General features: G+C 39.6%; 1 protein-coding gene across 5 annotated transcripts in view; it reads right to left on the reverse strand.

The window, feature by feature from the left end:
• Positions 1-1,981: 1,981 nt before the first annotated feature.
• GPSM2 (G protein signaling modulator 2) overlaps positions 1,982-14,699 on the reverse strand; it is a 47,746-nt gene continuing 35,028 nt past the window's right edge. For 3 of the 5 annotated variants that reach the window (XM_060624250.3, XM_060624253.3, XM_060624252.3), the window contains 3 exons: positions 12,869-13,028; positions 11,788-12,005; positions 1,982-3,280 (listed from right to left, as the gene is read on the reverse strand). In XM_060624250.3, the coding sequence (XP_060480233.1) occupies positions 3,053-3,280; positions 11,788-12,005; positions 12,869-13,028 (606 nt within the window). In that variant the 3' untranslated portion in view covers positions 1,982-3,052. Of the gene's footprint in view, positions 3,281-4,550; positions 4,735-11,787; positions 12,006-12,868; positions 13,029-14,699 lie in introns of all 5 variants that reach the window. The other 2 variants (XR_009607482.3, XM_060624251.3) reach the window with 2 other exon arrangements.

Raw genomic sequence — 14,699 nt, forward strand, 5'->3', positions numbered from 1 at the left:
TTTCAAATAAAGAGGTCAGTTTGATTCAGGGGACAGTGAAAAAGAAGTTGATGGTTCACAGACTTAGATAGGAACCAACTAGCCAACGTGCGTGGTGCCTAGCGAAGCCCGAGGACACCTACCTTAGTTAATAATTTGTTAGTCGTGCATTGGATTCGATATGTTTCTGCAAGTGGGAGTACCCAAAAATAGTTTTTTTTTTTTTTTTTTTTTTTTTTTTTCAACGTTTATTTATTTTTGGGACAGAGAGAGACAGAGCATGAACGGGGGAGGGACAGAGAGAGAGGGAGACACAGAATCGGAAACAGGCTCCAGGCTCTGAGCCATCAGCCCAGAGCCTGACGCGGGGCTCGAACTCACGGACCGTGAGATCGTGACCTGACTGAAGTCGGACGCTTAACCGACTGCGCCACCCAGGCGCCCCCCAAAAATAGTTTTTAAGGAGAGTCCACTGTGGTCAAGTTTACTCTTGTCATGCACTTCGGTGTCTTCATGCAGCCATGGAGTGTGTGTCCGTTTGTCTCTGTGTAGGCTGCCTTAGCTCATCATGGCTTTGTCATTCCCTATCCCATCTCCGTCTCTCAACTCTCCCAGCGATGACTGGGCCTGCTTCCTGGCCACCTATCTTACTTTACCCTCAGCTAAGAACTGAAGATGGCCAGGAGAATTTAGTTATTAGCACAGTTTAAGTCGGTAATCTGGGTTTTACATAGTCCGTAGACTTTGAGAATAGCTCTATTTCAATATGTACTTTACACATTGGTCAAGTACATTATTTTTGCTAAACAGCATAATCTCTCTACATCCCTGGTCAAATACTAAAAAATGCCACTGTCAAGATTTTTAAAAACTTACCTCAGCAAGAGGGTGTAAAATTTAACGTTAATATTATTTTCTAGTTTAATATTGCAAACATCTTTAGTATTTCATCAAAAAGGCAGTATTCCCCCCCCCCCCAAATACAACAGAATTTTGTATAAAAATTTGTAACATAGTAGGTATGTGATATATGAACTAATGCAAGGATGCCTGCAGTTTGGGGATTTTTGAACATCAATACATATAAAGGCCTCTCTTGTGGCACCTGGGTGGCTCAGTTGGTTAAGCATCTGACTTCAACTCAGGTCATGATCTCACGGTTAGTGAGCTCAAGCCCTGAGCGGGCTCTGTGCTGACAGCTCAGAGCCTGGAGCCTGCTTCAGATTCTGTGTTTCCCTCTCTCTCTCTCTGCCCCTCCCCTGCTCATTCTCTCTGTCCCCCCTCTCAAAAATAAACATTGAAAAAACCTCTTTGAGGGCCAGACCTGTTCATGCTAGTTGGTAAATATGCACCTAGGGTGGTTAGGTGTCCTTTGAGCTGTGATTAGACTCTAAAGAGTATCGAATGCCTCAGGTGACAGACTGTAACAATGAGAGTGGAGTTAATGCTGTTTGAACTTTTTATCAATCTAAAAACAAGTCTGTAAAAAATTAAAATTTCGTCTTTGTATTATTTCATTACAGATAACTGTTGGGGATGCAGTCCACTTTGACAGCAAAGCAACATACATTCAACTGCTGTCGAATGACAGCAAATAGGGAAGACTAAAGCAAACTGAACAGATCAAGGGCAGTCTAGAACTTGGAGTAATAGGCTTGTTTATTGTCCAGCTCATATTTATCAAAATCAAGAATTGTAGCAACAGGCTTTTAGGAAAATCAGTAAGGTATACAGCTTTTTAAAAGCAGTTTTTAAATGGAATTAATGAATGTTTACAGGCTCTTAACTGCAGTATACACAAAATATTTTACATTATTGTGGTTTGGTATGCTGTCTTTGCTCATTGAATATGCTTATAAGAAAAAACCCATGAAACTTACATACAGGTTTTAAAAGGACGCTATCTAGGACATTATATCCTATATATAATATATACATCATAAAGTGATCCAGGTGTTAACAGAGTACTTTTGACAAAATTTGATCTTAGAACCAAGAATACTTTTTTTTTTCCTGAGCCTTTAATGTGATTCCAGATCGAGTAACTTTCTTCTGTTTTATTTTTGTGAACATTGGCCATTTGGAGAAGTGATTCTCACTGCCCATCAAGTCATCTGAAGGACTTTGAGAAAGGACAGAGGCCCAGAGCCCCAGATACCATCCCAGCTGTGCAGAATCAAAAGCAACCAGAGGTGAATGAGTTCTGGGTGTGGGCATTTGCATTTTACAATTCAGCCTTAGCCTGTCCCATCCTTGCTGTCTTCTTTTGCTAAATTTACTTCCTGTCATGTCGTATTGCGTACCCTTGTAAACTGCCTTCAGTTCCTGAGATGAAGGGAGGCTTAATGACGACTGAGAGCTTAACCTACATTTTTCATACTTAAATTTTGTGAGTTTTCATGTGTTCTCTATTTTCATGGCCTAGGTTCTTGATACAACCACAGGAGTTTGGGTTTGTTTTTTGATATTAGGTCTTAAACAGTATTTTGCAACAGAAGATATAATTTTAAGCCACACACACTTTAAAATTCAAGGGTCCAGAACATGCTAAAAGTTTATTTCTTAGAGCTGTTTTTATAATGGGTTTGAACTAATAACATACTGAAAATAGGATTTTTAGCAGAAAAAAGATCTAGATTCTTTTAATAAAGACTATATAACTTTTTTACACATTTTACACAAAGTATGTTATTGTTTACTAAACAGCCTAATTTCTTACTATATCCACGGTTCAGTATTTAAAAAATGCCATCATCAAGAGTTAAAAAAATTATCACTTTACAAACACTAGGTAAAGGAATCTAAAAAGTTGCCAAAGAACACAATCCCAAGCATTATTCAAAAAAGTTGATGAAGCACCTTGTAGAAGACACCTCCACCCTGAAACGAGTGTCCAGAGAAATGTGAATTAATGCTATACTATTAAAGGTTAAATATTTACATCATTCTAAAAACATTTTAAGCTGTATTACAGTGCTATAATTTCTCCTTTTAAGGAAAAAAATAGTTTCCCTGCAGTGTTCTGAAAGGAAATAAGGTCATTTAAAAAAATATATCCGTAATAACTAGTGGTTTATTTTTTTCCTGTATTTTTAAATTCCAACAAAGCATTACTTTGCAAAATGTCTTTCAGCCCAAATTCAGCGTCTCTGTTTTGATCTCTTTGTAAAAGAACTCTCTGTTCATCCATTCTTTTCGCCTGAGAACGTAAAATCAGGCTAAAAAAGTCCTCGTCTGGTACTGTTGGTCCCTTTGTGGTGGCAGGTGGTGGAGCACATCTTTGATCATCTAATCTGGACCCCTGAAAATTTATGAGAGAGAGAGATTGAAACACAAATATTGTAGGGAAGGAGAACACCACCTTATATTATGTTGTCATCACAAGAAAAACATTTTTTTTTCTTGCCTTGTCTCAGAAATTTAATCTTTAGACCTGAAACCTAATAAAACCTTTTCAAAGACTTACATAATCAGAACATAACAAGTACTATGTAGAAGTATAGCCATAGGGGCGCCTGGGTGGCTCAGTCAGTTAAGCGTCCGACTTCAGCTCAGGTCACGATCTCGTGGTCCGTGAGTTCGAGCCCCGCGTCAGGCTCTGGGCTGATGGCTCAGAGCCTGGAGCCTGTTTCCGATTCTGTGTCTCCCTCTCTCTCTCTGCCCCTCCCCCGTTCATGCTCTGTCTCTCTCTCAAAAATAAATAAACGTTAAAAAAAAAAAAAAAAAAGTATAGCCATAACCTCAAGACTTTGGTAAGATTACTTAAGATACAAGGTCAAATCTTACATAATTGGCATTGACAACTTACCAATCCTTAGAAATACAATGTTATATATAAAACCCCTGCAGCACTACTCTGTCAGGTCAGGGGTCAGCAAACCATAACCTGCTGCCTGTTTTGTGCATAAAGTTTCCTTTCCGTTTCACCACAATGCTCATGTGTCTACTAATTACGAATTAAGTGTGGCTGGCAGAGTCCAGCAGTTGTAAGGGCCTGAAAAGCCTAAAATATTTTCTATGTAGCCCTGTACAGAAAGTTTGCCTTGCCCTATCTTAAACATTTAAATCTGTTAAAGAAACAAGCCAGATTTTTTCCCTTGAAGTTCTAACTTCTGATTCTTCTTTTAGAAGTACATTACAAATGTTACCCATCAAATAAAAAATACAAGCATTTAGGGGCGCCTGGGTGGCTCAGTCGGTTAAGCGTCCGACTTCAGCTCAGGTCACGATCTCGCGGTCCGTGAGTTCGAGTCCCACGTCGGGCTCTGGGCTGATGGCTCAGAGCCTGGAGCCTGCTTCTGATTCTGTGTCTCCCTCTCTCTGCCCCTCCCCCGTTCATGCTCTCTGTCTCAAAAGTAGATAAACGTTAAAACAAAATATATATAAGCATTTAAATGTGTACAGTATAGTATTTGGTATTGTAGCTCCAGAGTGGGACTGTGACAGCTGACATTTGAGTGCCTACTATGTTGCTGGGCACCGTGCATTTATATGCCTTAACCTTTCGCCCCACGGCCAGCCCTGTGACTCTCAGTGGCTGCCTTGTCAGCAGCCCCCCACCACCCACACACCTGGCTCCTGCTTCTTCATTTCTCTTGTCTTTAAGTTGGGGTGATTTCATTGTCCTCCAATTCATCCAACACTTCGGTACTTCACACCTTAGACCTCCTCTCCTCTGGTCTCCAGTCTTCACCTCTGCCTTATAAGCTCCCATCGTCCTAGGCCAGACTTGGTCATTCTCAGTAACTGCACTGTCTTGAAAATCAGGATTTCAAACATCTCATGTTGACTGCCACCTCCAATTTTCCAGATCAGGCTAGAGAGTACTCCCCCAGGAATTTTTTGTTAAATTGTGGTAAAACAGAATGTTTACCACTTTAACCATTTTTAAGTGTACTGTTCAGTATTAAGCACATTCATACCGCTGTGCAGTCATCAGCATTATCCATCTCCAGAACATTTTCATTCTGCAAAACCAAAACAGTAGCTCTCATCCTCCCTTCTCCAGCCCCTGGTAACCACCATTCTTTGTCTCTGTGAATCTACTTTGCCTCATGTGAGTCGAACTGTATTTGTCCTTTTGTGACTGCCTACTTCTCAGCATAGTGTCTTGAGCCATGTTGTAACCTGTGTCAGGATTTCCCTCATTTTTAAGGCTGAAAAATACTCCATTGTACATGCACACCACATTTTATTTATCCATCTGCCAATGGGCACTTGGTTGCTTCTACCTTTTGGCTCTTGTCAATAATGCTGGCTGCCTGAAGGTAGGTGTACAAATATCTGCTCATATCCATGCTTTCAACTGTTTGGGGTATATACCCAGAAATGAGATTGATGGATCATATGGTAGTTCTGTTTTTAAATAATTTTTTGAGGAATCACCAAACCATTTTTCATAGCAGCTCCTCCATTTTGTATTCCCACCTGCAGTGCACGACAGTTCCAATTTCTCTACATCCTTGCCAACTGTTTTTTTTAATGTTTATTGTTTAGAGAAAGACCAAGCATGAGTGGGGGAGAGGCAGAGAGAGAGGGGGAAACATAGAATCTGAAGCAGGCTCCAGGTTCCAAGCTGTCAGCACAGAGCCCTACCTGGGGCTTAAACTCGCGAACTGTGAGATAATGACCTGAGCCAAAGTGGGATGCTTAACTGACTGAGTCACCCAGGCACCCATTTTTTTGTTTTTTGTTTTAATGGTAGCTTCCCAATGGGTTCGTGAGATGGTATCTCATTATGATTTTGATTTGCATTTCTCTAATTTGTGATGTTGAGCATCTCTTCCTGTGTTTATTAGCCATCTGTAGATCTTCTGAGAAATATTGATTTGGATTCTCTGCCCATTTTTGGAATAGGGTTTTTGTTTCTTTTTTTGTGGTTAAGTTTTAGAGTTCTCTATATTCTGAATTAATCCTTTTATTATGTTTTGCAAGTATCTTCTGTGGGTTGCCTTTTTACTTTGTTGATAGTGTCATTTGATGTACAAAAGTTTTAAACTTTGATCAAGTCTAGTTTGTCTATTCTTTTGTTGCCTGTGCCTCATAACTAAGGTCTCATAACTAAGAAATCACTGCCAAATCCAAAATCTTGAAGCTTTCCTCTTATGTTTTCTATAAGTTTAAAGTCTTAGCTCTTACATTTAGGTCTCTGATCCATTCTCAGTTTTTACATATGGTGTTAGGTAAGGGCCCAGCTTCATTATTTTGCATGTGGATAGTTTTCCCGGAAGCATTTGTTGATGAGACTCCTTTCCCCACTTAATAGTCTTGGCACACTTGTGGAAAATCATTTGAAGACACATTCAAGGATTTATTTCTGGGCCCTCTTTTCCATTGGTCTATATGTCTGTCAATATCAGTACCATACTGTTTGATTACTGTAGCTTTGCAGTAGAATTTGAAATCAGGAAGTGGGAGTCCTCCAAGTTTGTTCTGCTTGCTCAAGATTCAGTTATTTGGGTTCCCCTAAGATTCTATAGGAATTTCAAGATGGAATTTTCTGTTATATAAAATACCTTATTTACATTTTGATAAGGAATGCATTATATGAATCCATAGATTACACTCTGGGTAGTGCTGGCATTTTAACAATATTCCCATTTATGTAGTGTAATTTCTTTCAGAAACATTTTATAATTTTCATTGTTCAAGTCTTTCACTTCCATGGTTAAGTTCATTCCTGCTGATGCTGTTTTAGGAAGGTTTTCTTAGTTTCCTTTTTGGTCTGTTTACTGTTAGTGTATGGAAACACAACTGATATTGGGATGTTAATTTTGTACCCTGTTATTTTGAATTTGTTTCTTAGTTTTTTTTTTACGTTTATTTTTGAGCGCGTGAGTGGGGGAGGGACAGAGAAGGAGGGAGACACAGAATCGGAAGCAGGCTCCAGGCTCCGAGCGCTCAGCTGAGTCCGACGCGGGGCTCAAACTCACAGACTGTGAGATCATGACCTGAGCTGAAGTCGGACACTCAACCGACTGAGCCACCCAGGCACCCCATGTTTCTTAGTTCTAACAGGGTTTTTTTGTTTGGTGAAATCTTCAGGATTTTCTGCACATAAGACTCCTTTCTGAACAGAGATAATTTTACTTCTTTCCTACCTGGATGCTTTTTGTCTCTTTTTCTTGCCTGATTGCTCTGCTCGAACTTACAGTACCATTTGAATACAAGCGGTAAAAAATGAGCATCTTTGTCTTATTCCTGCTTTTAGAGTAAAGCTTTTGTCATTTACCATTATGATGGTAGTTATAGGTTTTTCATAAGTGACTTTATTGCGTTGTGGTAGTTTCTTACTATCCCTAGTTAGTTGAGTGTTTTTATCATGAAAATGTGTTGAATTTTGTCAAATGTCAATTTAGATGATCAGGTGTCTTTTTTCCCCCCTCTTTCATTCTATTAATGTAGTGTATATATTACATTGATTATTCCCCTATGTTGAACCATCCTTGCATTCCAGTAACAAATTCCACCTAGGCATGGTGTATAATCTTTTAAATATGCCATTTGATTCTGTTTACTAGTATTCTATTGATGATTTTTGCATCTATATTCAAAAAGGATATTGGACACATAGTTTTCTTGTAGTGCCTTGTCTGGCTTTGTTATCAGGGCAATATTGGCCTCACAGAATGACTTAGGAATAGAAAGTATTCCCTTTTTTTCAGTTTGGTAGAATTCACCAGTGAAGCCAGCAGGTCCAGGGCTTTTCTTTGTTGGGAGGTTTTGATTACTGATACAGTATCCTTATAGATTATGAGTCTGTTTTCTATTCATGATTAAGTCTTGGCTGATTTTGTTTCTGGTTATTTGTCCATTTCATCTAGGTTATCCAACTTACAAGCATTCACAGTATTATCCAAAAATTCTTTTTATTTCTGTAATTAGAAGTGATGTCCCTACTTTGGTTTGTAATTTTAGTAATTTGAGCCTTTGTCAGTTGTGTTAAACCTTTTAACTAACCTGCTTTTGGATTTTTTTTTTTTTTTTAATTCTGTTCTTCATTTCCTTCTTTCTGCTAGTTTTAGGTTTAGTTTGTTCTTTTTCTAACCCCTTAAGCTATAAAAAAGGTTGTTGATTTGAGATATTCCTCTTTTAACATAAGCATTTGCAGCTCTAAATATCCCCCCGAGTACCGCCTTCCCTGCATCCCAAGGTTTTAGGATATTGTATTTTCATTTTTATCAGTCTCAGGGTATTTTCTAATTTCCCTTGTGTTTTCCTCTCTATCCACTGGTTAGAGAATTCCCAAATTTGTGGAAATTAAAGTTTTATTTATTTAGAGAGAGACAGTGTGACCCAGGGGAGGGGGAGAGAGAAAATCCCAACCAGGCTCCTCACCTTCAGTGCAGAGCCCAGAACGGGGCTTGAACCCACAAGATCATGACCTGAAATGAAACCGTGAGTCAGATGCCCAACCGAGCCATCCAGGTGCCCCTCCTTATTACTTATTATTTTAACTCCATCCTGTTGTGGAGAAGATACTTTGTATGGTATCTAATCTTTTAAAATTGTTGAGACTTGCAGCACCTGGGTGGCTCAGTTGGTTAAGCATATGACTTTGGCTCAGGTCATGGTCTTGCAGTTTGTGAGTTCCAGCCCCATGTCTGGCTCTGTGCTGACAGCTCGGAGCCTACTTCGGATTCTGTGTCTCCCTCTCTCTCTGCCCCTCTCCCACTCATGCTCTGTGTGTGTCTCAAAAATAAAACTGTTGAGAATTTGTGGCCTAACATGGTCGATCCTGGAGAATGTCCCATATGCATTTGAGAAGAATGTGTATTCTGTGAGAACTAGCTGATTTATTGTGTTGTTCATCATCTGTCTGGTTGTCCTACCTATCACTGGGGTGGAGAGTCTTGAAATCGCCAACTATTTTTATAGAAATGTCCATTTCTCCCTTCAGTTCTGTCAATTTTTTTTCTTTATGTTGATGGCCTGTTACTAGGATTTCAGTATTTTTTTTTTAATGTTTATTTGAGAGACAGGGAGAGAGACACAGAATCCAAAACAGGCTCTGAGCTATCAGTACAGAGCCTGACACAGGGCTTGAACTCACAAACCATGAGATCATGACCTGAGCCGAAGTCTGATGCTTAACTGACTCAGCTGCCCCAGGTCTTCGCTATTAAAGCCACCAGGATTACTGACAGTTGTCACTTCCATACCCTTCATTTTCCTACCTCCTTTCTTAGATGCAGCCTAGGTTCCAAAGTCCATTATTAAAATCATTTCCTGGCATGTGCTTCTCTCCTCCTCCATCCTAGTCTATCAAATTACTGACCCTGATTAAATCTCTATCCTTAAGTAGCTGGTTATGCCTTGAGAAAATACATTACTTCAGTGACTGTGAACTTCGAAGGAGTCCTCAGTGTAGTTCAATAATCCTATTACTTTTTGCTGGTCAATATACTTTCAGTTTCTCAAAGTAACTATGTTCTATTCTCTTCAAAATTACAATGCTCCAACCCCAATCTCTGTTAATGGCCCTACTTCTTACTTTGCTAAGAAAAGAAAAACAACCAAATTTGTACACACATACTCTGCTGCATCACCGGTTCCTCCCTCTACTTGATCATTTACATCAGCAGACATGAGGTATTAACTCCCAAAATAAGAAAAAAACCAACCTCTATATACTTCATCTTTAACTCTGAAAATCCCTTGAAAGTTTTGTTTACTGTCTCCCCTTTAACACTTTCCATTTTCTCAACCCCCTCAATCCTTTGTCCCCATCACAGTATCTTTCATAATGACTAATAATCTCCACATTGCCAAAGCTAGTAGATCAGCCACTTCTCAGCAGTGTCTGACACAGTTGAACATTCCTTAAAACACTTTCTTCAATTTGCTTTCTACCACTCTCCAGGCTGACTGCTGCTTTGCTGGCTCATCTTCCTCTATTCAGTCAGATTTTGGAATGCTCAGGGCTTAGTCCTCCTGTTTCGGTATCTATTCTTTAGGTAGTATCTTCCCGGGACTTTAATACCAGCTATATGCTGATGACTCCCAAAGTCATTTCTCTCTGGGGCTATAGGTTTTTTGGGGGAAGGAGGGGAGAGTGAGTATGCATGAGCCTGGGAGGGACAGAGACTGCGCCGAGTGTGAAGGGGGCTTGATCTCATGACCGCAAGCATCACAACCTGAGCCAGTATCACTAGTCAACCTACTGAGCCACCCAGGGGCTCCAGATTTTTATATTCAGTTGTCTACTCAACATCTCCACTTAAATACCTATTTATGTAACTCAAATTTACATACCGAAAGTAGAACTCCTGCTTTTTCTTCCCAAACCTGTTTCTCCTCTCAACTTCTCTATTTTAGTAAACTGCACCATCCACTGACAACAGTTATTCAAAGCAAAAAAGGCAGGAGCCCTTCTTGATTGTTTCTTATACCATCTGATTTATTAACAGGTCTTGCCCATCAACCATAACTTCAAAATATATCCCTGTTCTGACTGCTTATCATCACTACTACCACCACACTAGTCAAAGTCGTATCTTTTGCCTGAATTACCACATTGGTTTTCTAGCTGGTTCTACTAACAGCCTCTGCCACTCCACATGCTTTCAGCAGTAGACAGGATGATCTTTCAGACCCTCCAATGTCTTCCTATCACATCTGGAACACAAGACCTCATCATGGCCTATAAGATCATAAGATCTAGGCTGGTTACTTCTCTATCCTTATCTCCTACCACTCTCCCTTAACCTTTATTTACTCCATGCCAGTCACACTGGCCACCTTGCCATTCCTTGAACCTGCTAAGCTTTTATATCCAAGAAGGGACTTGTCTCTGCATAGAATGCTATTTCACTAAATATTCACATGGCTATTTCACCTTATTCAGATCTCTGTTCATCTGTCAATCCAAGAACATCTTCCCTAACCACCACCACCCCCTGGCTACCCCACCCTTTTATCTGGCTCTAATTTTCTTTATAGCAAGTATCAGTACCTGTCATATAGTATCTATCATCTACACGTGCAGAGACTTACTTACTGTCTCTCCCATTAACACATAGGATCCTTTAAAAGCAAGTACATGGCAGGGCACGTGGGTGGCTCAGTTGGTTAAGCATCCGACTCAGGTCATGATCTTACAGTTTTGGGAGTTTGAGCCCCATGTTAAGGCTCTATGCTGACAGTGTGGAGCCTGCTTCAGGTTCTCCCTCTTTCTCAAAAATAACTAAAAAACTTTAAAAGCAAGTACGATATCTCCATAGTAAGTACTCAGTTTTTTTGCTGAATAAATGAGAGGTTGGTAGTATGTATCATCATCTCTTTTTATGAATGAAAAAACAGACACAACTAGGGTCAGGCAGTGGAAATGTCTCTTTAGTGAAAATAAGGATTATTTTTCTCATGGTCGTGTTCAAGCCATCTGAGGTATTCCTTAACCATTGTGGCAAATAATTATTAAAATAAAAAATGAAAGCTATCTCTGTAAGAACATTTCTCCTAAAGCTCTCAACAGCATAAAGGGCCCCAGCTAGACTCTCCCCATATTAATCACTGGTTGCTCCGGATACTAACATTCAGGAAAGTGGGGCTCTTTTCTAGGTCTCCTCCCAATGCCCTTCAGTCTCCTCTCCACCACAGGTCAGAGAGAGGCATCAGCAACACCTTACCTTACCACCCAAAATACAAAATAAGAAGCTATCACAGGGATCTATAGTGTCTGAAGGATCCCTGAATGATAAGTGTGTCCCTAATACAAAATGAGCCTTTCCCAAATTATAATCAAAATACTGCCAAAGCTCTCAACAGCATCTGAGCTACACACAGACCAATAAAAATATGCATACATACTTGACATTTTACAAGGATGTCAAAGAAGTCTTCATCAGGCTCTTTGTTGTCATTAGTCATCAAGTGGCCAAGTACGGACTTATTGTTGTTTTGTGTCAGACGAAGCCCTGGCAAATTACTGAAACTGGCCCTTTGGTCATCGAGACGACGGCTCTGTGAGCTGGCAAGAAGGTCTAAAAACTCATCTGTGTTGGGGGACACCACGGAAACAGACGGTGCTATGAACAGGGGAAAAAAGTCCCAAACATTATGAAAATATTTAAGCATATTTTTAACATACATCTAGTTCTTTCTGCCTTTTTCAGTCCCAACATCCACTGCCTCCTGCTTTAGCTCTCACTGAGAGGCTGGGGCCTGACCAGATGGGCAGGGAGGGAAGAATAAATCCCAGAATACTTCAGGTGATTCACTTGGAGGTTATTCAGATTTGACTATCTTTCCTTTTATCAACCACCTGCTCAAAATGTAACTTTACAAGATCTTGGGCTAGATTTCAGAAGGTAAATAATCTCTCTTACATAATTTCTCACATGAAGATGAATGAGACTGTTTTTATTCTCTGCCCTGCATGGGAACCACTTAGCTAACTTAAATTATTGCTGCTAAGTCCTGGTCTACAGAGGAAATCTTCTGGTAGCTGAAAGAGAAAATCTTAGATAATCCATTTTAGACCTTTCTAAGGCTCAGGCAGGCCTTAGCTTCCGCCTGAGTTAGAGGTTCCTCTTCAGTCCGTCTTGGCTTTTCTTTTTAATCCAGACAGAAAGCATTTGTCTTTTACATAGAATTATAACTAAATTTTTTCCTATTTTTAAAGTTAGATTTTTTTTTTCCTCCAGTCCCGAAGAATCTAGGGAGGAAATATGATATAGTTAGTAGAAAGTACCTGGACTAAAATACAGATAAACCTAGGGAAACCGAAACAAAACCTTGTTTCAAACTGAAGAAATACCAGCATTTCAGATACACCTGGATTCAGGCTCATTTACTGTACCTGCTCTGATGAGAACTAAACTCTCAGAAAGAAATCACAAGAATATCAAAGGGAACTACTAAAATTGGGGGAGAAGCACAGATCACTCACCTTTCATCATTACTCGAGGTGGAGTGGAAGAAGCCGCAGCTGAAGCAGTCCCGCAGCTCTGTTCTTGTAAGCAGCACCTCTGATCATCCATCCGATTGCTCTGAAATCGGCTTACCAGGTCAAAGAACCCTTCGTCTCCAATAATATCTGCACCGATTTTCTGAAATATTGAGAGAAAATCTGAATATTCCAGCATTATCATGAGATCAAGGGAACAATATCATGATATATATGCAAAAGGGTTAAGATTAAAAATTGACACTTTCGGGGTGTGTGGGTGGCTCAGTCGATTAAGTGTCCAACTTTGGCTCAGGTCATCATCTCGTGGTTTCAGTTCGAGTCCTGTATGCAGCTGTCTGCTGTCAGTGAAGAGCCCGCTTTGGGACCTCTGTTCCTCCCCCCCCCCCCCCCCAAAATAAATAAACTTTAAAGAAAAACTTACATTTTCATTATAAAGAATTCAAGATGGCAACCCTGGTAATCAAGTTATTTCAATCCAATTAACAAAAAGCATTTCTAGTTATTTTAGTTTTTAATCTCTGTATTTCCAAGGCTAAAGAATAAAGAAATGTACCTCAACTCTGGGGAACTGCTCCAGATATTGAATGAATTATGTAAATATTAGTGATCCCAGGCTCAAAGTTTGGTTCTAAGATTCTACAACAGAATTTAAAAGTAAACTAAGAACTGAAAACTAAGAAAGCACACTGATTTCCAAGATCCTTTATCATATTTACAGATTTGAACATCTTGAAAAAAATGTGAACTTCAAATAAATGAGTATTTGAGGCAGAGGGGAACTGGTCATACTTTATTTGGAAGGCTTCAAAGCTTAATATGACAGATGCAATGTTTAATAAAAGTTTCATTCTTCACAATGATGTAAATATTATAGTAGAGATACATATATATATAATGTCCTAGGCCTCAGGAAAAAGGCAGAACTAATTCTTCAGGGAAATAGGGGAAACTGGTATTTGAGTTGGCTCCTGAAGAATGAATAACCATTAGCAGGGCAGATATGTTTCATACTGATTAATGTGCAATTCCAAAGGTCTGTAGTATTCAGGGGATTAAGAACTGAAGGGTTGGGGAGGTGAAGAAGGAAGAAGCTGCCAAAGCAAGGGCCTCTGTATGATATACAAGTTATACTGTGTGAAATAAGAGAAGCACTGGTAACAATTTTAAACAGAACTGGCGCCTCCAAAAGGTTGCAGAAATTACGTAGGGAAAGAGATCAAGTTCAGGTGCCTATTCCAAAAATCTGGCTAAGAGATGCAGTACTACCCTAAGAACTAAGACACAGTAGCAGAGGTTTATTTTCAAAAGGTGGGGGTGGGGACAGATCTAAGGGATGTAGGGATTGATTGGATATGGTTAGGGGAGAAGGAGTCAAGAATGTCACCTAACTTGGGTGACCGAGTACATAGCATACATAAAGGAAACAGGAGGGTTTGAGAGAGTACAGTTTTTAATGTGCAATCTGAGGTTTGGTATTAAATATATACATAAGCTATAGTAAGATGTATTAATCACTAACAAGACTTTCCTAGGTGCAAAAAAGGCTCAAATTCAAACTTCTAAACATTAAAACGCAGGAAGGGTCCAGAAGTGGATGTTTTTCAGTTGAGCTAAGTGGGCTTCGCTAAAACCTGAAATCTTGAACAAAGGGTATGCCTTTGAGATCTGCTCTACGTCTATAAAAATATTCCTGAGCCATTTTTATATACCCATAAAGTTTCCTTTTGTTAGTCATACACATAAAAAACTGGTAAAAATCAATACAAAAGACACTACCAGGGTACAGATATGATGGGATGCTGACAAGAGG

The sequence above is a fragment of the Panthera onca genome, chromosome C1 (genome assembly GCF_046562875.1).
Source record: "Panthera onca isolate mPanOnc1 chromosome C1, mPanOnc1 haplotype 2, whole genome shotgun sequence".
Lineage (NCBI taxonomy): Eukaryota > Metazoa > Chordata > Mammalia > Carnivora > Felidae > Panthera > Panthera onca.